General features: G+C 43.1%; 1 protein-coding gene across 3 annotated transcripts in view; it reads left to right on the top strand.

Moving 5' to 3' along the window:
* Positions 1-7,126: 7,126 nt before the first annotated feature.
* The window catches only part of LOC109983706 (mannosyl-oligosaccharide 1,2-alpha-mannosidase IA), a 201,645-nt gene continuing 183,088 nt past the window's right edge, over positions 7,127-25,683 (top strand). Inside the window, exon 1 of one of the 3 annotated variants that reach the window (XM_020633533.3) lies at positions 7,127-8,987. In XM_020633533.3, coding sequence (XP_020489189.1) covers positions 8,418-8,987 — 570 coding nt within the window. In that variant the 5' untranslated portion in view covers positions 7,127-8,417. Of the gene's footprint in view, positions 8,988-10,771; positions 11,201-25,683 lie in introns of those variants that run through there. The other 2 variants (XM_020633534.3, XM_065958216.1) reach the window with 2 other exon arrangements.

The raw sequence follows: 25,683 nt of genomic DNA, 5'->3' as shown, positions 1-25,683 counted from the left end.
GTGGAGAGTGAAGTGAGTCTGAAAGCTTTCCTGATGGAACCATCCGTATGTTCATTTGCTGTAAAAAGACGGCGGCTCACTTATTTGTTATTTGGGTTCCCATCATGATGGAGCCTTTTAAATTGTTTATTTTTCTCCTGACCGCTCTTTAACATTTAGAGTGGCTGCCCTTCACATTTAATGATGCTGTTTGTTTTGAATATTGGAGAAATCTCTGCCGGCCACCTCTAAATACATGCAGGGTTTTGTGTTTATTTTCTTCATTTTTTTAGGAGCACCTCGGGTGCACAATGTGTGCATAGTCTATCAAGAAACAGAATCAGTTTTAATGGATGCTAATGACCTGTAGCTGAACTTTTAACCTCCAACACTGGGCCTCAATGACTAAGTAGCAGTTTGCCTGTAATGCAGATAAAACACCAGTGGAGGGCACTGTGTAGCCATACATTTACACAGCTCCATGTGCTGTCATCTCTGAACCATCTTCTACTTTTTCACTTGCTATTTCTCTGTGGGAGTGATGCGTTTAATCAGAGTGCTGGGGGGGGGGGGGGGGGAGTCAGGCTTTCTGTGGCCCTTTTCCATCAGCTTAATGGTGTGTTTGCTATTGCATTCACTCTCATTTACATGGCCCATATACCCCTGCTAATGTATGGCTAATTGTTGTGTTTATGCAATAAAAAAAAAACAACAACCCTGAACCATCACATCGAGGTTCCTCACAAGTGAATATTCAGATTCGTCTCCGTCGGCTTATTTCCTTTGAAAATGTTTTCTTTTTTGATTCGTGAGAGAATGTTTTGATCATGAGTGTGGCTGAGACAGGTCACCCGAGGGCCACACACACACAAACACTCGCAGCAGTTTGGCTGTTTGTCTTGTCTATAAAAGGATCAGACAAATTTAACTTCAGCGAGGCAATAATGCAGAGCTTATTGTTTCACTGATAGTTGCTTGCACTGATGGCTGATCTGAGCTGATTTCTATTTATGTTGAGGAAGAAGACGAGAGAGTAGCGGTCGCAGGGCTTTAACTGCTCTGAGGTTATCAAAATTACATTTTAACATATTTTATTTGAACCTTTATTCAACCAGGAGAACCAATGGTTTAGATTAAAAAATCTCTTTTCCAAGAGTGTTCTGGCCGAGAGAGGCAGAATAGTTAAAAGAGTTTCTGACAAACATTGGCAGCAATACATCCACAGAAAAAGTTTCGAGAAACACTGCTGTATAGTAAAGTCAATAGTTGTGGGTGCTTGAGTCAATACTTTAAAACTGTACTTGGGGCAGCAGTAGCTCAGTCTGTAGGGACTTGGGTTGAGAGCTGGAGGGTAGATGGTTCAAGTCCCGGTGCGGACCAAATCTGGAAATTGGTCTGGTAGCTTGAGGAGTGCCAGATCATCTCTTGAGCACTGTCGAAGTGCCCTTGAGTTAGGCACTGACCCACCACCCCACAAGCCCAGAAGTGCTTCTTCTTCTTCTTCTTCTAAACATTAGGAATCTTGTGTATAATTGTATTTCCAGGCTTGATGCATTTGAAAAAAATAAAAGATTTTAATCAATCATTGAATGTAGTAATACACACTGTGGATCACAGCTCTGGAGGCATTATTTGACATAAAACCCTAATATATGTATATTATTCTTGTGATTTTAACCATGATCTTGCATGATCTACAAAATCATGTGACAGAATAAATTCAACATTGCAGTATTATATACTATTTCTGCATAAGAAAAGGATCTGAATAATACTCTTATCACTGCAAGAGGAGCACAGCTTCAACAAACCAATAAGAGGATGTGAATAAGCACCATCAGAATAGAGGTGCCAGTGTCCCCGAAGTACATGGAGGTTTTCATTATGGTCAACATTTATTATTTGATTTGTCAGGATTTGTATATCACTCCCACATCATGCACCAGGGTCAACATCGCAAAATAAAAATAAAATGATGGCTGGTATTTATGGCTCGACATCGAGAGTCCTGCCAGGCCATGATTCCCAATGTCAGAGGATGCTTTGCAGCGGTGCTTAGAGAAACAAATCGCAGGCTCTGTGACATTATTAATCCGGACATGCTGGCATGGGCCAATACATCTCTGCCTGCTGCTTGATGCATTGGAACGAGCAGAACACAGAGATGGACTTTTTTCACTGGCATCTTGTTGGATGAATAAAACATCACTGGGAGTTGGGTATTGAATTTTTGAATACAAGAGCAGAAATAGTTTTGGATCAGAGGACATAATTTATCTGTGACCATCTGCAGAAAATGTTGTAAAGACAGTCAGCTGTTTCCATCATACTTATACATGCTCACTGGTCATTGTAACTCTTATTATACTGGTCTTTGAGGGAGGAGAAAAAAGTACTTTCTGACAGTATAACTCTGCTCTGATTATTATCACATGCCAATTAAGAGTTGAAAAAGATGGCACAAGACCATTGCTCCCAGTCTCTAATGTATTCTGTTTGTGGAATAAGCTTCCCAACTGATGATAAATGAATCAGAGTGGGAACAAAGCCCATCTGAGGGATGCATCCTTATTAGCCACATGCAAACAACTTCACATGTAGCGCCAGATTTCCCTCTCCCTGCTGATGAATTATGATTGCACATACAGGAGCTTGGATGCCAGTGTGTTCAGATGAAGATGCTGTTTTTGTGTATTTATTATGTGTGTATGTGCGCGTTGCCATCGCTGCATTACAAAGAGCCAAAAGTCACCATGCCATGACATCTGAAGAAATATAACTGCATCTGGACGTCAGCAGTTTGTTTCAGCGGTAAAAGTGAATGCAAAGTAAACAAGATGTGGCTTTTGTACCATTTACTTTTAAAAACCATTCATTTGAGTTGAAAAATGTCTGTGCTTTGACTTCACCCTTCCCTGTTTGCTAGCGGTGAGACTGTATTGCCTTGCTCATCTATCCTGGTGATAAACTGGGCTGTCACTGGCTGGCACGACTTCACGCGTGCTCAACAACTGGACTCATGTGTTTGGCCTTTTGAGAAACACCGACTTGATGTGCCTATTAAGTTGTCTTAAAAAGGCAGCAGTTGGTATTTTTATGTTGCTCGAATCAGCATAAACTTATGAATAATCCATAAGGTGGAATTCATCCTAAATGCCACATACATTATTGGTATTCCTATTTCCAAGAGCTGTGCAACACATACACTCAATATAATGCAATCCAATAAAAAGAGCTCTGCCATGAATTTTACTTTAACAAAAATCTATAATGGTAATTTTTGCCAGCATTAAGAGAACGTGTTAATTCAATTAAAGGTTTATCACTGAGGTCAGTTAACAGTATTGTCATACTGAACCACATTTATATTGTTCAAAGTGTTTGGACAAGTTTGTGATTGTGGCCTTTAACAAAAGTGACTCCAAAGAGATACTGTTACCTCCAAATGGTAATTGTGTTGTTGCCAGCAGGTACTTGGAATAAATACTTAGCTTTAAAGTGCACTATGGAGTTTTGTTAGAGAAATATGAACGTTGGAAAATGTTACTGATTCTGTGGCATAGTAGTAGTAGTAGTAGTAGTAGTAGCATAGTATTGTTTCACTTCTCCAACTTTCAAATTTCAACACCAAATCTACACAGTGCACCTTTGAGGTAATGGATAAAACGTTGAAATAATGAAAGGAAGTAGAAACAATTAAATAAATAGCTTAAAGTTAAGGTCAAATGGTTAAACTTGGCTAAAAGTATTGAGGATTAATTTAGCTAAATGACATGGATACATATACTATAGGCTATATAAATATGGACATACTCTCAGTGATGTCACTGATTTGTTCCTGAAATGCACTTTTAAAGACCAACAGTTTTCGGCAGACTTTGAAATAACTGCAGTATAATCAACTAGTGCTCATTTGTCAGCTCCTACTTCAACATAATACGATCAGTTTCGGTCACCATGGTTACTTGTACACAAAGAAGCAGAGAATGTGGTGGAAGCAGAAACAGGCACTAGAACTAACATTGAAATGGCACTGCTAACTAGAGTCTTTAGACGGAGTAATGAAGCACTACAGAGACACATCAACACACAAGTACGTAGTGCTCACAATGGCATAGGCCACGATGCCCTGAATGATGGTCTTTCAAAGTAGGAAAGATAGGAGACATCGGAGGAGATGGAATATTCAGATCGATAGCATTGTTAGCTTACGCTACTAGTAAGCCTACGTTAAACTCACTGAGGTTCATGATACAAAGAACACATATGCTCGGTGTGGTGCAAGCCAGGAGAGGAAAATGTAGACATTTTGAGGATGTGCTCGTCAGGCTACATATTTAGGTTTCCGCATCGATACAGGGCTACGCCAACTTATATGCAGAAGATTGGATGCAGATGTACAATTCAGACTTTAGTGTTTTCATCTGACAGGCCTGTGGCCAGGTCATTAAAGGTCATGAACCTCTAACAGCATAGTTTCCAATCTAACCAAAAAACTAGGCATGAATTGAATCAACATCTTGATGACATTGTCAAAAAACAACTGTACATCACGCCTTTATTGCAGACTAGTTGTATTGCATTTCATCAGACTGTACAGGTGCACCTAAAGTGTCAGCTTTGTGTGTAGTGTAAGAAATGATGAAATGCGTAATATTCAGGCATCATCATTTTACACTGGCGCTGAGCCAGCACAAAGCCCCTGTCTCTTACTACAAACTGTCCTTTTGTCAGCGATGAAGCCTACAAAAATGCTTCATAGATTTACTTCCTCTTTAGAGGAAATGCTCTTGGATCACATAATAAAAAGGCTAATTCAAGAGTTCTGTCTTCTTTACCCCCTCTGTTCTTGAAATTACAGACAACCGGTCTAACTCAATTAGGTTTGCTCAGGGAGAAGGCGTAACAGTACAGAACGTGAGGTCAAAGGCGGTACAAATTACCTTAAAATGAGCTCATCCACCCATAGGCATCTGATGATGACTGAAAAAACAGCCTGAGTTTAATGTGTCAGATGGTGATAAGGCCTTATTACTTGCACAAACATCAATGTTAATATTACAATGATTTTTCATATAACAGAGGAGGAGACAGAGAGGGAGACTGATCTGTACTTAAGGTTCATTTAGAGTTCATCAGACATGGTCAGGCGCGTCAATGACACTGATGGTCCACGATGAATACGCTGATTGTAAGGATACCCTGAAGCTACTTTTGGACAGCAGAATGACAATAAGCCACCTGGTCTCAGAGGAGCAGCTAGAGGCCATTAGATGGGGAGGTCGACATGTAATTAAAGACCCATATTGAAACCAATCAGACCTTTATTTTCTCATTCCTGCTTTCAGGTGCATTAGCTGAATTGTGCTGTGCAGGCTATTTGGTAATGGCCGACTTACGGGCCAATCAATGTTATTTAATCCTAAAAAAAAAAACACTGTGCTTACAGTTTTGAATCTACTTTGCTGATGTTGACATTATGGAAACTCGCCGTTCAAAAGTTTCGGCACCAGTTATGGTAGAACAAATTTAATTTTTAAAAATATTTTTGATGTAGGTGTGTGCTATATTTGCAATAGTTCATTATTGACCTTGGAAGCAGCTTAACAGCAATCAAAAATCATAGCCCACTCCTTGCTTATTCAAGACATTCCAACTTTTTCACCCAGTCTTCTTCGGCTGCTAGATATTTGCTCATTTGTGGAGATTGATCTGAGTCCTGACAGCTTCACTGAGCTTGTGTGTCCGCAGATACATCTCCATGACAACTGGGCACAGTCCATCGGCTGATGATGACAGTGGGATTTGCCCAAAAGACCTTCCAAAAAAGTTGACAGTAGGCCCTTAGATACCAAATCCTCTGTCACTTCACATTCATTCGCAGATATCTGTTTTTTAAAATATAAGGAAACAGGATTTTTAGATTAAGTCAAATTAATTTAAAGCTTTGAAACATTACAGGTCCAATGAACCAAATGTGAAATATCAATCAGTCACAACGAGCATTGATATTACAGAATATAGCCTATTGTGAGTGAAGGCCTACTTTAGTCTTCACAAGAGTTTAACGCTTGACCTCTGTGTTCCCTCATGGGCACCCTGCCTCAGTTTATATTGAACATTTTACATTGGAAGGCTATTTTCTTTTTTTTTATCTTGGGAACCTATAAAAAAATCCTGCAGCCAATTTGACAACAATTACCTCTGCTGTGAATGCATTTCAAGATTGCTCAAAGACCACTCAAGCCTTTCCCCAGCACACACACAAACTCACTCAAAAAATAGATGATCAACTATTATTAGAAGTGGTAACAATTTTGCTAGGCCAAAGTACAAACATGACGTAAATATTCTAAGATTATCTTGGCTAGTTTAGCTTTAAATGTCGGATATAAAACTTTGTTTAATGCAGGCTTTATCTCACATAATATGCTATGTTTGTTTACAACTATAGCCGGAACCATAAAATGTCTAAACTTGGGGTAGCCTTCGTGTTGTGAAAAGACTAGCTTGGCTTTTCAAACTTTGGGTTGTGTTTTTATTACCGATTTGAAGCTAGTGTTAGCCAAATTTCTACATCAAACACTACGATTCAGTGGGCCTACAACTGCTGCTGATTTAACACTCTGAAAAATAGAAATCAAATTCAAGAATATCCTGAAGGGTTATTCAGGACTGACACCATGAGGCTTTCTAACTGGACTGCTGGTTCCACCGCTACACAGTCAGGTGTTGAAATGAGCACAGATTCAAATGCAATTTCGTATGGGCTGGAAAAACTTCCCAGGCATGATTTTCTTCCTTTATTATTATTATATCTCAATGTATTGCTTTAAAAAAAAAAAATCCTGTGTGCTGTAGAGACACATGTAGCTGACACCCTCTTCTAAAAGCTTTTCCAGGATTAAACAAGCTCATTTTTCCTCGGGGGTGTGGATGATTTTCAAACGGTTACAGAGAGCCATTCAGACCTAGCTCTCCTTTTTGTCCAAACGGCTTAACTGTGTTTTGATAAGCTGGTCTGAATATCCATCAAGATACCCGACCAGCCCACTGGATTGCCGAGCGGTGGAGCGTTTCGTCTCTCCCCCTCCTCTCCTCTCCTCTCCACTCATCTCCTCTCCTCTCCTCTCACTATATGTTACATTTCCAGCCCCATCTCCTCTTGCTGTTTTTTTTTTTTTTCCCTTTCTTTTTTTACGCAGGCGGACGTCCACGGCACGGCGACACAAACGCGCTACAGGCGAGAGAGAGAGAGAGAGAGAGAGAGAGAGAGAGAGCGGCACTGTCGGCAGGCAAGGCGGAGAGACGGAGAGACGGCGGCGGGTACCGGAGCGACGACGCCGCGGTGGTGGTGCTGTTGTTATTGTCTGTCTGTCTGTCTTTACTGAGGAAACCCGGCGTCAGACTGGATGGTGGATTTCTTTTTACGTTCTCTGGATCGGGATCGTCAGGGGGCTAGGATAACTTCGCATGGGACAAAAAAACCCGCCTTCTTTTTAATGTCATCCAGCGATTTGTTTCGCCCGGCGCGTTGACGCCAGTGGAGGAGGTGGGGGGGGGGAAGAGGAGGAAACGGGAGGCTTCCCTGGAGGAGTGTTATTGACAGATCGGCGACATGCATGCACACGCGTTTCCGTCCACCAGCTGTACAGGATAGACACTCAAACACTGCGTTTCATTTTCCACAGATGAGATTTCCGGAGCTCACATAGCCCATCGCAGCAACGTGGCTCGGCACATCGGCAACAAGGAAACGATGCTTGGCTGCACGCTGAAGGTTTTGCACCACGGGGCAGTGTGTTAATAATATCGACATGCACGGCGTGGAATAATGCAACGAGACACAACTTTGTCCACGAACTGCGAGACGCGTCACTGTCGCTTCTAATCAAAGTGCATTTTATCTGTTCGCCTGGCGTGTGCTCTAGTAATCCTGTTATTCTTGAATACAGCTCAGTGCTTCAGTAAACGCCAGTGCCCATTTATCTACCAGCCACCCGAAAGCCCCCCGTGTGTTGATGTTTGATTTACATTTTGAACCCAAATCCCGCTGCGCACTGATGTCGGTGCTCGCGTTGTGTAGATAAAAAAAAAAAAAGGCTCAACCCCTCCAGAGTTGTGTCGCCAAAATCATCGCTAAACTGTAGATGTAGGCAGGCCTAACCTCCGCGTACATGCAGATCCAATCGACAGCGAGATAAAGACAAGCTCTGGCACACTGTTCATGCTTCTCTGGAAGTGTCACGGGGGTGTGTTTAAAATCCCGCGTATCTATTCTTTTTTTTTTTTTTTTCTAACATTGCCCCCAGGCAGCAGAGACTCTGCTCGGTGAAGAGAGGAGCGAGGAGACTGTCCAAACACGGTGCAGTCTCGGAGGAGGAAAAAAAACAAAAAAAAAAACCCCACTGTAAGGCGACGTCCTAAGAAAAGTTTCAATGGTTTTCCGAAAGTTGCCCGGTGTGTCAGCATCGGGCATGGGTCTGCGCCTGTCCCAGAAATTCGTCTTTCTGCTCTTTCTCTCGGGTTTGGTAACGCTGTGTTTCGGGGCCCTTTTCTTTTTGCCCGACTCCGTTCGGCTAAAGCGCATTTTTCTGTCCAAGACCGAGACCCAGCCGGTCACCGTCGGCTCCGGGTCCGAGAACGATGCAGGGAGGGCGCACTTGAAAAGACCCAAGGACCAGGAGCACGGGCTGAGGGGCATGACCCCGGCCAAAGGAGAGACCAGCAGCACCAAACTGAAGAGTCTGAGCCGCAAACCTCCCGTCTCTCATGAGGCCACCGAGGCGAGGCTCGCCGGGGGGAGAGCGCAGGAGGACTTGACTCTGCCCAGGTCCAAAACGGAGCCGTCAATCTCGGATAAAGCGACCGCCCCGGCCCACGGACCCACCTCGGATACTTTCAATTACCAGAAGTTCAAAAGGTGTCTGCTCAAACCACCTCTGGGGAGAGACGGCGGAAAACCGAGCGACCCCATGACCAACGAGCGCCGGGAGAAAGTCAAAGAGGTAAGGATGTGTGACAGAGACCCTGAAGGTGGGGACCGTGACGGACACATGTTTGGACAGTTGACATATAGTAGCCTCTAGTGTTATGTGGAAGTGCTATAGTGATGCGGTGGGATTATGGGAAGTATAGCCTAAGACGTCCTGGTCTCAGGGAGAAAGCAGGAAGTGTATTTTTTTTTGGGGGGGGGGGGGGGGGGGTTATATCAGGACAGATGTTTTGCGAGATGAATCATGTTCTCTGCTTCCAGGGATCAAAGTAATCAGATCACTCCACTGCCTCCTCAAAAACAGAAGTTTTTTTTTCAGATTAATAGAGCAGGCCCAGTTTGCTTTAACACAACTGCCTAATTCAGACATAAAAAAAAAAAACAATCATGCCCCTTTAAAAAGATATAATTACATTTCTCTTGTTGATTCATTTTACTATCAGACACTGCAGCCGCTCTCTCCGTAGAAGTGGTGGGACGGTTGTTTGCCCAGCGCCTGTCAAACAGACTCAATAAATCCCTCTCAATCATATCACTTGTCTAAATTTACCCATGCAGTGCCTTTGGAGAACAGTGGCAGGACTAAAGATAACACGGATGCTTTCCGCTGTCTGTCAGAGAGATTACATGGAAGTCTAATAACCTATAATCAGTCAGAATAAGAGGAAAGGAAAGTGAGCGATCAGAAGAAGGGATGTGATGTAGCTTTGAGGAATGTGTTCGATGGAGAGTTTTAAGTAAAGGCTGCTGAGTGGAGCAGGACAGCAGGATATTCTGGGCAGGTCTTCTACTCACATCATGATGAGTGACGTATTCTTGTAGACTCTTTAAATGTCCGCAAGTTATGATTGTTGATACATTCCTCTTTCCGTAAAAATCTGGACGTTTTGTGCTCATCACAATTAACAAAAGCTGAACGTTTTGTCTTGGAGTTACCTCCTTTTGGTCTTTATTCTTAAACTCAAACGCTTCTTATTTACGATCAGAAATGACAACAGGAAATCTGTACGTTCAGCAAGCAGACACCAGCAAATGTTTGACACTTCAGCTTGAACTCTTTAATATTCTTGTGGCAAATCATTTCCTTCTGCTCGCATAATCGCTGCAGCTCTAATTCTGTTCATAAGCCTTTGAGCGTGAATTCATGTGACTTTATCAGGCCGCCGTATTTGTGTGTTATGCGAGCTGTTAAATTGCCTTCTGTCGGGTCATCGTGAATGATAAAACGTCCCGCACTCGCACTCAGCTGTAGCACCTCCATCCCCCCCTTCCCCCCCCCCCCCCCCACACACACACACACACACACACACACACACACACACACACACACACACACACTTCCCCTCGCACAGTTGCCTGGAAATGATGTGACTGTGTCAAACTGACACTCTGGCCAGGAGCTCTTCAAGCATGTGTGCCAGCTTTTGTTGAGCCCTGTGGGTCCAATAAGGACTCCCCGAGTAGGAGCGTCTGGAGATCACACATCTGTACCCACTCAAGGCAAGTGAGCCTGGTATAGAGGAGGAAGAGGAGGAGGAGGAGGAGGGGGAGGAGGAGGAGGAGGGAGGGGGAAGTTGGCCTGGCATGTGCAGATGGGTTTCAGCCCTGGCATGTGACACGGCTGAGTCTCGTTGTCGTTCTCACTTCCAGCCTGCTGTCACCCTTAACATGCCTCTCGTACCTGGAGGTGGTGCGCTCGGTGATAAGCGAGGCGTCAGAGGACGGAGCGGGTGATTTGCCCCTCGTGCTCTCAGCTCTCCCTGACTCACTGTTTCTCCTTTTTTTTTTTTTTTTTTTTTTTGACGCTCGTTCAGATGAATGTCAGTGTGACTTTGCTCGCCTGTTGTGTTCAGCTGAGCTCGGCAAAGTTCTCGCCTCAGGGTCACAGTTGTCATCTGAGAAAAAGTTATATTCCACCACGCCCTCCTCGGCTATTGGGTGCTGCAGAATATTAATTGCGTCGATGGGTGAAGCGCCTTCTGAGAACACACTTTCATACGTACATTGCACCCTTCTGTGTCCAATGCACATAGCCTCGTGTTGGGTTTTTTTTTGTGTGTGTGTGTTTTCCTTTGTTGCAGCTACAGTTTCCACTGTCTCAAGCCTGCTGGCAGCTTTCCAAACAGCTTCTCTTCTTCCCGGAGGCTCACTTTCATGCTGCCAGCGCAGGCTGACGCATCACGATCCCCGCACTTTGTCCAGGTTTACAGATGTAAAAAGCACAGAGTAAGTGCAACAATAAAACCGACATGTTTTGATGTATGTTTCTGTGAAGCATGAAATGCACAGAGTTGAATGTGTGGTTGTCAGCCTCTCTCTCTCTCTCTCTCTTTCTCTTTCTCTCGCTCCGCTTGTGTTCTTGTGTACAGACAGGGCGGCTCTGTGAAAGCAGTCAGTGTAAGAGAATGCAGACAAAAAAGGGGGTCTGCTCCTGCCCACTGAGTGCTTCAATGCCCAAAATGTGAATGGGCATCGCTTTTCCTCAACTGCCAACAACAAGAAAGCAGACTCCCCACCTTCTTCCTCTGTGTGTGTGTGTGTGTGTGTGTGTGTGTGTGTGTGTGTGTGTGTGTGTGTGTGTGTGTGTGTGTGTGTGTGTGTGTGTGTGTGTGTGTGTGTGTGTGTGTGTGTGTGTGTGTGTGTGTGTGTGTGTGTGTGCGCACCCACTGCCGAGCCAGGGTGAAACAAGGGACAATAACAGTGTGATCACACACATTTTTTTTTTTTGAGGCAGCCCCCTCCCCACCGCCCCTCACCAGCAGATCCTGCCAAAGTTGCCTGGGTGCTGTTTGCCTATTCCAGCGGCGCCCCGCCAGTAGGTAGTTCATTCTCCTCCAAAAGTCCTCAGCAGGATGAAGATGAGAGTCATTTTCAAACAGCTTCCTATTTGTAATTCTGTGATGTCATGGCTCAGTGAGTCGCCTGCACGACTGTGTTGCTGCCTCGTTGGCCCCGGCATAAAAGGATGGATAGCAGGGAATCGCAACCACAAAAATTTGGGCCTGAAGCAACAGGGGAGTGGAGGAGTGGAGGGGTGGAGGGGTGGAGGGGGGGGCGCGTGGCCTTTCTGCATAAACACACGTTGCTGCTTTGTCCTCTACGTTCACTAAGGTTTGAACTTGGCGTGCTGTAACAAAAATACTAGATGGGGCATGCAGAAGGAGCACGGCCAAACAAACCAGAAGACGCAGAGCAAAGAGGACATCAGAGGAGTTCTGTACCTCCATGTGACCCTCTTCTTCTGGTCAGCACATCATCACAGACATCAGAAGAGAAGTATTAATTTAAAGACGGACCGGATGAAGCGGGAGGTTTGCTCTGTCCCCTGGCTGCTGAATTTTTTAATAGAGTTATGTCTGTGCAGCCAGATGAGGGCATACGCTGAATATAGAGCCTGTTACCAATAAAAAGATCAGGTCTGAGTGGGATCATCCGTTGGGAAGACCCTAAGGGGACTCACTTTTTGATATCCAGATCGGGACCTTTTGGCTTTTAATCTGTTTCACAGAAAAATCCAAAAAACATGAAACATTACAACCAAAATGATCACAAGTGTGTTACCAGGGGTTGAATTATTCATAGTGCACTCTTCCTTTTCAAATAAACAAACTCAGCATTTCAAATCCGTAATATTTACATCACTATCAGACATATGGAGTGGCCTTAAACTAGCTTATTTTTAAGTACTAGCCTTTTTTAAGGGATTGTATTCCTGCTGTGTTTATGAATCAGGAGGAGGAGAGAGAGAGAGATGTCATGCTAGAAAGGAGCCACTTTATCAACAAAAATAAAGTAAATCCCATAATGTCATACGAAACTACACATCAGCTATTCAAAATGCTACTTTTATAGAGCTAGAGAAAGTATGAAGGGCGAAAAAAGCAACCCTATTCAAGTCCACATGTGAATGGGGCACTGGTAGCCTATTGGTTACTGTACGTACCCCATGTTCAGAGGCTGTAGTCCTCCAAGCGGGCGGCCCGGTTTCGAATCTGACCTGTGGCTCCTTTCCCGCATGTCATTCCCTGATCTCTCTCTCTCTCTCTCTCTCTCTCTGATTTCCAACTCTATCCACAGTCCTATCCCGGTGGTGGTCAGAGAAAAAAGCAAAAGAGGACAGAAGACGGGATCATTACTGTATCACATCGTGAATAAACTGGAGATTTACACCCCTAGCGTTAATAATAATAATAATAATCATCAAGGAGTTTTTTTTTTTTTTTTAAATCAAACAGCCCAATCCCAATCAAATGACAACATTGTGAGTTGTGTGCAGCCCTAGAGAAGATGTGACAGCTGAGAGTGGTGCAGTGAGAGGACAGACGCTGCAGCCTCTCGAGGTTAGAGCCTCCTCCAGCGGAGCAATAAAAGACTTCAGGCCTTCTTTGTCCTGTGACTGTGTCTGCTAACTCTCTGTGTGTGTGTGTGTGTGTGTGTGTGTTTGTGTTTGTGTGTACTTGATGGTTTATCAGGATGATTATTTAGGTGCTTGGGGAAGAATTCAGACTCTGACAGTTTCAGTTGGAAGGCTTGTCACTGTGTTTATCCATCCAGCGCTGAAGCCCACCTGCTTCACTGTGTAGATAAAAAAAAAAAAATCAAATGAGGTACATCTGTTTTGTCTTAAAGCGAGTCTGTTTAATGGTCAGCGGTGTGTGTGTGTGTGTGTGTGTGTGTGTGTGTTGTGTGTGTGTGTGTGTGTGTGTGTGTGTGTGTGTGTGTGTGTGTGTGTGTGTGTGTGTGTGTGTGTGTGTGTGTGTGTGTGTGTGTGTGTGTGTGTGTGTGTGTGTGTGTGTGTGTGTGTGTGTGTGTGTGTGTGTGTGTGTGTGTGTGTGTGTGTGTGTGTGTGTGTGTGTGTGTGTGTGTGTGTAATCCAGAGTGATAAGCAGCATCTTGAAAGCACAGGGGATGCTGTTTGGAAAAAGAAAAGAGGATGTTTTCTAAACAGAGGCTTAGGACGCATTTTAATCCAAAGAGACCTTAAAACTGTAACAAAAGAAGCATAAAGCTTTAAGAGACTGTTTGTTTCAACCATCATCAGGGTGCTTTTTACTTCACAGATAGACTTCCTAATGTACTGCAACACAAAACACACACCTGCTTTCAGCTTTTAGATCAGTGAACAGCTGCAGGAAGATGTAAAAAAGAAAGTTTAAACAGGAAACCCCGGTTATTATCATATTTTAGTTTCATTTTGTTCAAAGCAAACCAAACTCTACATTCGTATTTATAGATTCAAACAATTTATAGAATCGTTAACGCTAGAAATGTAGGAAATCCGACGATTTGTAGTTAAATATTTTTCTTTTTAACTAGGTCATATTTATTTTTAGAGAAGCCAGAGGACATGTTCAGCCAAAACACAGCAGCCATAGAGCAGTTTTGTCTTCTTAGAAAACAATTTCTCGGAAGTTTTCCTACAATAATGTAGAATTTTATTGAATTTTACATTAAAATGTTGACTAAACCTATGGCATTACCTCAAATATATCCAACAGTTATCAAAGCCAGAGAAATCCTTCATTTTAGAGTTGTAACAGGACATGTTTTGTCGTGGCTGCCACCATGTTTATCGTTGCCATGGAAGCACCGGGTCTTACATCTAAGACCGCCACATAATGAAGACACTCTAACTGAAAGCTGCCGTACTGTAGCTGTATGTGCTGCTGTGATTAAAAACATTATGTCAATTATTCTTGGCTACATCGTCAGTAAACATATCCTCTTCCTCAGGTCGGTTTCGCCCGTTCGTCTTGACTACGGTCAACTCTGATTCCGTTTTCGTCGGGGTTGGAGTAGCAGGGAGAATCTCTCCCATGAGTCCCCCGCCAGCCTCGATGTCATCCTCCGCTATTGTTTTGACTGAGAGCCCTCTGGTGGCGGAATTTACAAAAAACGTTTACACATCCGCACTCCTGAAAATATCTAGATCATTTCGGGAGGACTGCTCTGGAATATTCTCCTGACCTGGCTGTTCACATTACGCTCCTCACAGTGGGAGACTTTCAAGAGGATCTCTTGAGGTATGACGCGATGTAAAAAAATATATATATATGCTGCTATAATGAGTGCGCTTAAGAGCATCTCCACCCTTTATTCATAAAAGCTATATTTCTCATAAAGAACAAATTAGGAAATGGATATAAATTTACATTTTATTTGCCTTTGAGTCTCAAAGCAGGATGAATTTTAAACTCAAGTTAATTTGAGCATAATCTCTTTTGGCAAAATCTCTGTTTGAACATGAAATATTAAGTATTTCTTTTACACTGCAGAGAGTATAACTTAATGAAGAAAAGTCTGACATCATTAGGCCATGCTTTACTTACTGAATGCCACATTTCACAATCTACACACACAGAAACACACACACACACACGTTGCACAAAGCTCTAGAAATAGGTGAGCTTGTATCCGGACCTGAAATCCCCTTACAGAGGTAATGAGCAGTGATCCGGGTGTCCGTCTGAATAGAATGACGCTGTTAAGCCGGCGCCTCCTGGCCGGCTGTGAGCACCGTGACCTCCCTCCACCCCTCGTTCCCCTGCTGTCTACTGCCACGAACCAGGTGTGCCAAACAACCTTCAGTCTGAGCCAGGAAAATGGCTGCCCGCTGTGCCCAGAAGAAAGAAACAGAAGATGAACAAAGTCTTAAGAAAAGGCTTACAATCAGCGAGCGCTCCCGCAGAGTGGGGACATTTGTGCTCTTCCTCTCCTCTGTGGACGCTGTGCAAATGTCAGCGGCTGGCGTTTGGAGCATGAACCCGGCATTGTCTTTGGTCTGTTTGTGCGGGGGAGTGAGCCGCCCGGACCCGCTGGGTATTGATACATTGTGTTAGTCAATGGCAGCTGGGGCAGATAACTTCAACTTTGTCAATGTTGTCTGGCAGTGATGCGGGTCATCGCAGACACGCAAGAAAAAGGGTTTTCTGACATGACATGTACACTGTAGGCTTTTGTTGGGTTTTACACAGGACTACTTCAGGTTATTGGTGAGGGCTCCAGCGACACTTGTAGTATGAAGATCAACTTTATTAACTTTATCAGACCGACGTGTTTCAGCTCGAGGCCTTCATCAGGGATGTCTTTGCACAGCTGATGACCCTGATGAAGGCTTCGAGCTGAAACACGTCGGTGGAGCTTTTTTTGGCCTCTTCAAGCCTTTCACTCTTCATGCACCTTGGTAGTTGGGGGGGGGGATGTGCCAGAAAGTCCAGCTCTGCGTCTTTACTACTTAAAGATCTTGCAATGACAGGGTCACTTGAGGGTTGTCAAAATGATTAGAGGCCAATAATAGAGCGTTAGGCGGGGACGAGTGTAACACCTGGTGTTGTACTTTTACTAAATCTTTCTGTTTCCTAACACTTTCTCCTTCTCACACAGTTACTGTACTGTGCGATATCTGATGGGGTAATATGATGTTTCAACATCAACTCTCTGATGTGTGCATGTGCAACGGTCACAGTGTCAAGAAGAGGAAAAAATGAGAATAGTTCAGGCCATAACTTTAGTGCTGTTAGACGCAAGAGCAAAACTTGCAGGTTTCCCATTTTTGCTGTCTCCTCTTCACCTGCCTGCAGACAAAGGGCTTATTGATGGGCCACGAACGATCACAACATACGTATCAGTGAAGGACATATTAAACACTATATAACAGGATGACTGGACCACCAGTGGGTGTCCTCTCTTCAGAATACGGTTGTCTAAATTGAATTCAAAACAATACCTCTCCAGAGCAACGATTCTAATGACCGATAGAACCGACAGCCTCGAAGAACGACAGACCATCAGTCATATTTAATCCCAAAGTTGCCGTGAGCAAACGAGAGAGAAAGCAGCGGTAATACATTTGAAATTCACAGGTTTCTTCAGTCCTTTTGGCTTCTCAGAAAGCTGCATGAAGTCACGTTTATGTCTCACCAACAGACGCAGAGCAGAGGACACTGTTTATATTAAATAACACAAATACATTGGCAACATTTGGGTACCAAAACATTGTCAATGTATTTGGGCAATTTAGACATTGCTCAGGAGTTTGCTTGCAATTTTGTTGATTGAAAACAAGCAATTAACCAATTGGGTTGCCTTTGACTTTTATTTTTGTCGCCGTGGAATCCAAACAGATTTTGATAACTTCTGATTTTTACGATCATTTTACCAAAGTTTAAAAGTCTGTTACCGTGACAACCGTACCCAAGACCAAGACCAATAAAATATTGAAAAAGAGCCTGTTTATTTAGACCATTTAATACAAATGAATGAATGCTGAAGCCAAGACAATAACAGGTTTATACAACCTTATTTTGGATAATGTGATCCATGTTTAAAGCCGCTGACGTTGTCACTTTCGGTGTATTCTGCTTGCTGAATAGGTCTTGAGAGCGTCATTTGACACCTGTTATGTAGCCTCTGGTTTCTGAAAATATTTTTTTACTACTTTTGAAAAGCTTTAATTTTAAAAAGCTTATTTTCTGGCTGTTTTAAGGTCGTCAAAGTCGAGCTGTGAGAACTGCTGCACCTCTAAGCTGAAACTGTCTGCTGCAACACTTCAGTGTCAACTTGCTGACCTGGTGTCGACCAATGACAATCTTGCTTACTAGTGGCTCCAGTATCGATCCTTTCCTTCTTAGTCATCCCCCCCATTTTCTGTCCCCTTAAGCAAACACGCACCCTCTCTCCTGCAGGATTGCGGGGTGACCTCTGCAGTGACCTCCTCTCCGCATCCAGGAAATCTTGTGTTTCACAGAGTCGCAGGAAGACAGAGAGAAACGTCAGGTAGAGACTTCACAGCCCAGCAGAGGAGCTTATTGTTCAGTGGGTGATAAAAGATGATTGGGCCATACAATAGCAGGTCTTTCCCCCTTCAGGCAGTCACTGCAGGAAGTAGGTGATCGGGTGAGATAAGGGGCGGAAAAGGAAGTATGTGAGTAAAAGAGGGGGGAGATGTAAGCTAACCTTCTTTTTTGCATTCACGGCAGTTTTCTCCCTGCATTCCCTCTGTGGTTGGGGCACTAGCTTAAGGGTATGTTTCTCCGTTGAGGCACGCATTTTGCGAGGTGTGTGTGTGTTTTCAGTGTTTGTGTGCACATACCTCTTGTCCAAGTGCATTCATACACAACTCTTTGCTCTTTGTAGATGGAATTGCAAGATGCTCATAGACCACTTTGTTCTGGCATATTTGTTTATTTTGGTGTGTGCTTCTTTGTGTACTCCTTATGTGCGTGTGTGTGCGTGTGTGTGTGTGTGTGTGTGTGTGTGTGTGTGTGTGTGTGTGTGTGTGTGTGTGTGTGTGTGTGTGTGTGTGTGTGTGTGTGTGTGTGTGTGTGTGTGTGTGTGTGTGTGTGTGTGTGTGTGTGTGTGTGTGTGTGTGTGTGTGTGTGTGCGTGCGTGCGTGCGTGTGTGTGCGCGTGCGCGCATATGTTGGCCAGGGAGGGAAGTGGAGAATTACATCACATCTTGAACACATAAAAAACCTTTAAGTGTCTTCTCTCTTGAGAGACCAGTACGGTCCTTTTGCCCCAGAATTTAACAACAGGGGGGTCATGTTCATGTGCTGGATTTTGTAAGTGTGTGTGTGTGTGTGTGTGTGTGTGTGTGCATGGTGTTGCATGTGACCATGGTAAATGTTCCCCAGCAGTTTTACAGTCACGCACACACACAACTTGAAAGCTTTTCTTTTCCCAATGACGTGGCCTGTAGTCAACAGTTAGCAGATGTTTTTCCTTCATTGCACAATAGAACTCCAGTTTTTCCCTGAAACTCCTTCTTTTTTTTGTTTGCATTTCCATATTTGTACAGTCTCTAAATCAGTCTGTTTGTTTGCTGTACTTGTACAAATGCAAACCCCCCTGTACGAGTCTGTGTTTACCAAAGGCTGCGTGTGTTGCGTCAGCAGCAGAGAGGGTCATGTCCTGGACCTGAACAGTTTGACCATCTTCTTCAACGCTCTCGGCAGGGCACAAGGAGATTTTTTTTTTTTTTTTTTTTTTTTTTCCTGAAAGTAAATTTCCGTTTTTCTCAGATTTCATCAGCCCCACTCTCTGAAAATATTGTCTTTACACCGTCAGTCCCCCTCTTGTGATGCTGTGATCTTGCACTGAGTTCCCTGGAAGCATATTTATCTTGAGTTAATGCCACTGCTGACATAATGGGGTCATTGTGTGTGTGTACCTCGTAATCCAGACTTCAGAAGGCCTGTGATTACTCGGGGAGAAGGAAAAAAAAAAAACACACGCTCATTCTTGACTGGATGCTCTCATGTTCCTGTTGGGAAATGAGTTTTTCGATAGAGTAAAAATAACAGGGAACGTTCACCACTGTTCTCCTCAAGCCTGCAGATCACTCACACTCACAAGTAAACACAAGCTAATGTCCGTGGTTTCACGCCATAACCCACACTGATCTAACTGACATGGTTGGAGAGGGCTGACCCGTTATAGCCGTCCCAAAGTTAGTTGATGAAAAGATTCTCAGTCTGCGAAGTTCCATTGTTTGGCTTGCCGCGTGAAAAAAAATCCTCACACGACATCTGTAATCTTCAACATTTAGTGTCTTTTAGCCACATCTGCTTGTCATGCCTTGAAGAAGGTGTCAGTTATCCATTAAAGAGTCTGACAGGTTGAAGATAGGAAGAGAGTGTCTCCTGTGTGTGAGTAACAGAGAGGTGTGTGGATGTACTGCAGAAACAGTGAGGAGCATGTTTTCCATGGATTGATAAATTACAGTAGTCAGCAGAAAGTCTCCAGATAAGCTCCGGTTCAAGAACAAGGGTTTGTGAAACACGCTGTGTACTGTGGTCTCTGCACTGCGTTGATAAAGAATCTGTTTTTATGCAACATTGCCACGTTGTCTCTCAAAACACTGCAACACTACATTGTTGGATAGTGAGCTCGTTCAAAGCTCTGACCCAAGTTCAAGCGGTAGACTGTATAAAACATGGACGTCGTCTCAGTGACATCACCCATTGTTTTTTTTAGGCGCATTATGAAGGCAGGGTTGGTCATTTTCTCCAGATACACTTTTTAGGTCCTGACAGAAATTAATAACTCATGTGCTCTGAAACAGGAACAAAGAAAATGTAATTTAATATATCTTTTATTAATCCTGCGAGGGGGAAATTCAGTTTTACACTCGGTTTAATGAACATGCTACACAAACATGCACAAACAGGATCTCGCTGCAGAGAAGTTTTGGTCGTTCGGTGCCTTGCTCAAGGGCATCTCGGCAGTGCTCAGGACCCTTCGATTCCCAACCCCAAGTCCCTACAGAGTGAGCCTCTGCCGCCCCCAAAATCAGTCACCTGTAGCAGTTGTAAGCCTTTAAAAACTTCGACCAATGTCTGACATGAGGTACCAATCTGATGAACCAATCATGCTCCCTGTCTCCTTGCTCATTCTCAACCCCTTGTCTGCACAAGGCTGTTGTGAGTAGTAATATAGTCATGCTTTTTTTTTTTTTTAACATTTTATGATAAAGTTTAGTGTTTACTTACCGCTGAAGTAGACATGAGACGAAGTTTCTACTCAATGCAAGCGATGAGCTGAGGTCCGCTTTTGGACCAATGGCGCTCGTGCATGTAAGTGAGGGGCGTGGCTTTTGAAGGAGCACGGAGCATGCAAGCATTGTTGCTAACAGACCACGTGCTTTATGCAAGGTGTCTTTGTAACACTGACATTGCATCAGCTAAATTAGGAAATTCCGCAATTCTCTGTAACAGAAAATGTTTCAGTGTCATGTAAAACAATCTTTCTCAACCCTTGAGATCAAATCATTTTCAGATGCCTCAAGAATGTTCATTTTAATATCATAAACTAGCGCTGACAAGAATATTGACTAAAATCATCAACTAACAGTTGAAAACATTTAGATTAGAGCAGCCGTGCTATAGAAGGAGGCTGGGTGAGAAGCAGCCTTTGTGACTGTCTCTATGAATCAATGTTTTTCCAGCTTCCGCATGGCACACACGCTCTCAGCCTTTACTGTATGATTTTATTGTGTGTTATGTGTGGGTGGGTTGGTGTGTGCGTGCGTGCGTGTGTTTGCTCCAGATGAAGAAAGTGCCGAAGATGAAAGGTGCTGGGATGGTCTTGTTTGCTGCAGGCTCTGCTTGACATCCTTTGGTCCTGGGTGCCGAATGAAATCGTCCTCCCCCCTGCACCCGCTCACTGCTCGGGTGGATTCAACAAATAGGAGAAGAAGTGGAGAGAGAGAGAGAGAGAGAGAGAGAGAGAGAGAGAGGCAGAGAGAGAGAGGGACAATGGCCTAGATGTAACCAGCAGACTATCTGAGCCCCCAGCTGAGTTCCAGCCCCCTGCTTTTATGTGTGCCTAATTGGTCAGAAACAACATGCGTGTTTATGGGGTAATGTGGAGACATTAGAGTGGGCTGGGGGGGTCTTGACTAGTCCCCATATTTCTTCCACTTCTCCTCACTTGTTACTTGTCTTTTGTTTAGTCCTAGTTTTACTTCTTTTTTTTTTATCTTCCACGCCTTCTCTTTCTCTTTATTTCTTTGGCCCTGCTTCTTCTTGATTTCTCCCCCCTCCCCATCCCCTTCCAGGCATGTTTATCACCACCACTCTTGCCAGCTCCCCCCTCCTCTGCATCACTTGAGAGCCACTGTGAGCTCCCCGGCTTACTGTCGTTGCACATCGGCCTGTCTGCATTGTTGTGATTGTGTTGTGACATGGTTTCAGCCTACTTTCAGAGATGGCTGAATAATGCTGTCAAGATGTTTTGGCCCACAATTTACGCAGACCCCTAGGTAGGACAACATCATCTTTTATGTAGCAGCCTTTGTTGGCCAGGATCTTGTCCTTTTATTTTATTTTTTTGTCTGAGGACAGGAGCTTCATGTGAAAGCTCACCAGGCCGTTTTCATGGTCAGCACCGCGTTGTCTCACTCTCTCTGTGGGTTGAGCTAAGAATGTGTCTCCCCGGGGATTTTCTCCTTCATCAGCATCAGTGAGCAAATAGTCATTAATTAGCTGAATGCTTACAAGAGCTTTTAAGCCAGACCTGGGTGTATTTGTTCATTATTTTCACAATTAAGTCCCAAATCAAACAGCTGCAACAATGCTCGGTGCTCTTTATCGAGCCGTATGGAATCCTTTTTGATTTTTATAACGTCCATAAAACGGTCAGTGGAAGGAAAAGACAAAATTAATGGTTTACTGAAGACTGCAAAAAACAACCTGCATGCTAAACATTATTGGATGAGAAGTTAAGGTGACAGGCTCTTGAATGAGGCAGCCGTATTTGAAATAAATTGGTGCATTCGATTCCTTTTTTAGTATAAAGGAGCCTGCCTTCAAAATCTCATGGATATTTATCCTCCTGACTGTGGAGAAGCAAAGAGAGTCCAAAATGAACTGTCAGTCCTCCATGAAATAACACTCAAAATCCCACTATTGCAGGAGACAGCTGTCAAAGTTGGAACATTTCAGAGTTGCTTTTGGGTGCTTTTTATCAACCCTTTGCTTAAAGAGTACAGTCAAACCCTTCACATCACAAAAAACAAAAACATTAAAATCTTGAATAATTGAATTGTGAATTGGGGGTCTATTTGAATATTAACATCCTTGGTAACAGCTAATTGTTCACTTATAATCTCTAAATGTATCAACTTCTTTACTTTGACATAACAAACCATTAATAAGACATGAGTTTTACTTCTCCTTTTGTCTTTTTATTCAGAGTAGTGTTTTTGGCGTGTCAAGATAACAGGAAATGGGTGGAACTAGCTGTCCAGTTTCAGAAGTGACTGAAGTGGTTGTTGGAGAAGCCAAGATGTTAGTGTTAGTTACAAACCGTGACAGCTTTCTGACAGCAGAAAACAAGTTTTCTCACTTGAGGTTTCGTTTGTATGAAACATGGGCTGAATTCCAGCTTACATTGAACTGATACCAGTGTCATATTGGGCGTATATGAAACTTAAATATGGAATTGGTATCCGACCATTTCCTCAATTTCATCTGCCAGTCAGAAAAAGTCAAGTATGCAAACATCTTAGTCCGACTGAAATTCTATGAAGTTGAATTTCTGGAAGTGGGACCAACACACCGAGATAATTCGGTTTGGGATCGATTTACTCTTCCATGTATAAACCTTAAACCCAAACTGGCACATAGGCGTTTAGTCGAATGCACCACAGTTCCCACGCCGGACTTTGACCCTAAAGTCAATAACCATAAATGTGATGCGAAGCAAAAGTTGCATTGTTGACTACCTTGGAGTATCATCATAAGCACAAGGGCCAGCATGCATCCCATTTGCAGTAAAGCGTACACAGATTACAGAGCTGTAAAAGCTATGAAAAGATTTGTAATAAGAGCGCACAAATCAAGCAACCAATCAGCCAAAAGTAGAGCAATCTGAACCATATCTGAGACACATCAGTGTCTACCTTTATCCCATGTGATCAAACTGAGCTGCTTCTGAGTCATGCAAATGATCTAATTAGACTTTTTATGTGCTAACTGTACTGAAAGCCCAATTCATCAGAGTTAATTTGGCCCACCATCAGAATGGAAACTCGCTGCTAACAAACGTTCCCCCAGAAGATGTGAGTCAGTTCATCAGCTTTCCGGTAATGATGCCTGCTGTGATCTCCAGAAACACAATGGGGAGCAATGACATTGGAAATGACAGTGATGTGACTGTTTATAAAGAAATCTGTGAAAGACCCAGACATGAATTGGCTCTCAAGGAAAAAATCTTTGCAAAACCGGATCATTCTCTGATGTTAATTATGGACCTAATAAAGAAACTGACAAAGGACAGTACGTCTAAGATGTGAGGATTAGCTGGATTGCTGAATTTCAACTAAATTAAATGAATTTCAGTCTATCAAAATGTTTATCCTCAATCAGTTGGAGATTTGGTGTTTGTGAAAATCATGGAAGTACTTAAACTAATCACAGGTTTGTGGTAAGTTTATTTTTACTTAGTCATTAGCAAATCTTAGAGGCCTAAAGCTGCATAACTCCAGAGTGTAAGAGACACCAAGGAAAGGAGTTTAATTAGTGTAAGCCACTTAGATACTTGAATTCATTGAGCAGTAAACCTGCAGCTTAATGGTTGCTAAACGTTCTGCTCTGCTGCATCCAAAAACAAAGAAAGAAATCATCCAAAAATTGTTGTGCTTTAGTCTGAGCCTGAAGAGGGAAAGATTCTGGTTAACTCTGCTTCAAAATCGCACAAAACATTTCAAAATACAGTGTTCAGATTTTTGCCTAATAAATGGCATTTGTAAGGAAAGTCATTATAGACTTTCATTTCTTTGTGCTTTTGCGCTCTCTGGGGTCTCTGAGATTAACCTTACATTCGTGCCCAATCCCCCTGTTGGTGGTTCAAAAAACCAATGTGAAATCAAAAGACTAGGACACCAAGATTACGCCTTTACTGAACCAATATGAATGAACAAAGATGCTGCGATCTCTTAGGTTAGTTACGGCACTTTTAAAAAAGGGCTAATGCGGAGAGTTTGTAAAGTGAAGAATCAGAGCCACTCTGCTTAAACTACTTGGTGACACCATAGACGCATCTCCTATTGAAAAAAAGTTTAACCTTCCACACGAGTTATCTTCCACTAGCTCAGCTGTTAGTTGTACACCTTCAGACTATTGTGTGACCAATGGTGCTTGTTTCCCGTTGGGCCTTTTCTTCCAACTTTACAAAAACACAAAGCTCTGCTGTAATAAACCTTAGTTTTCCTTCAAGGAGGGAAACAAGAAGCCATTCTTGTTCTTTGATTTTTTTAAAGTTATTATTCAGCAGTTGTCAGAACGCTGAAAGCAGCACAGTGAGATATAAAGCCTCTGTGGACCCTGTTTTTTCCAGGCGTTCTTGCTCTCAAACAACGACTTAAGCTCATGGAAAAAAAGTTAAGTGAAGTTAAATGAATACCAGACCCATCTTGAGAGGGCGAATAGAGCAAATATGTGTGTGTGTTAGTGAATGTGGAAGATGTGCTGTTGTTGTAGTTTCCACATAAAATGAGACGAATGGTTGCAATTAATTCTGCAGTGACCATTAGCTAAAGAGTCAGGCCCAGCAAAATAAAGCAGCAGGAGGCTGGAACACATGTAAGCAATATGGTATGCATGTTTGTTTGTGTGTGTTTATGTATGCCTTGTGGTTGAACACAGTTGGCTAGGGGACCTTTATGTTTCAATTCTATAGTCCGTTTCTACCTGAGGTACCATTCCCCAGAACTGTGGTCTTTTTAAAGAACTAAGTGCGTTTGCACCAAATCAACCAGGGTAGAAAAAATGTAGTTCTGGGGTAGAAGATCTGTCCCTAAAAAAGACCCCGCTATGGGGCTAGGTACTTTCTAACTCTTCAATTCTCTTTGGCAAAGTCCATGAGATGCAAGTCCCAATTTGCAAAAAAAAAAAAACTTCATCCAGTCAAAACCACTGAGTTAAAAACAATGATAATGTAATATAATCTGCATGAAATATTTATTGGTAGGGAGCCAATGCTTACAGCAAACTCTGATACATGTGTCTTACAGGTAAAACATGTTGGATGCCATTACTCTTGTATGGCATTGTATTCTGGTCTTAAGACCCGATAAGCTGTAATAATGAAAAAATGGTTTGCAATCTGACCATCTTCCTGTAATTGAACAAGATGGGGAGATATTTGCTGTTGGAGCAAGGGACAGTGGGATGGCTATATAAAATGTGAATGGAATCATAGTTAGAA

Source organism: Labrus bergylta, chromosome 8 (genome assembly GCF_963930695.1).
Source record: "Labrus bergylta chromosome 8, fLabBer1.1, whole genome shotgun sequence".
NCBI classification, from domain to species: Eukaryota; Metazoa; Chordata; class Actinopteri; order Labriformes; family Labridae; genus Labrus; species Labrus bergylta.
This window is presented reverse-complemented; position numbering and strand designations above follow the sequence as displayed.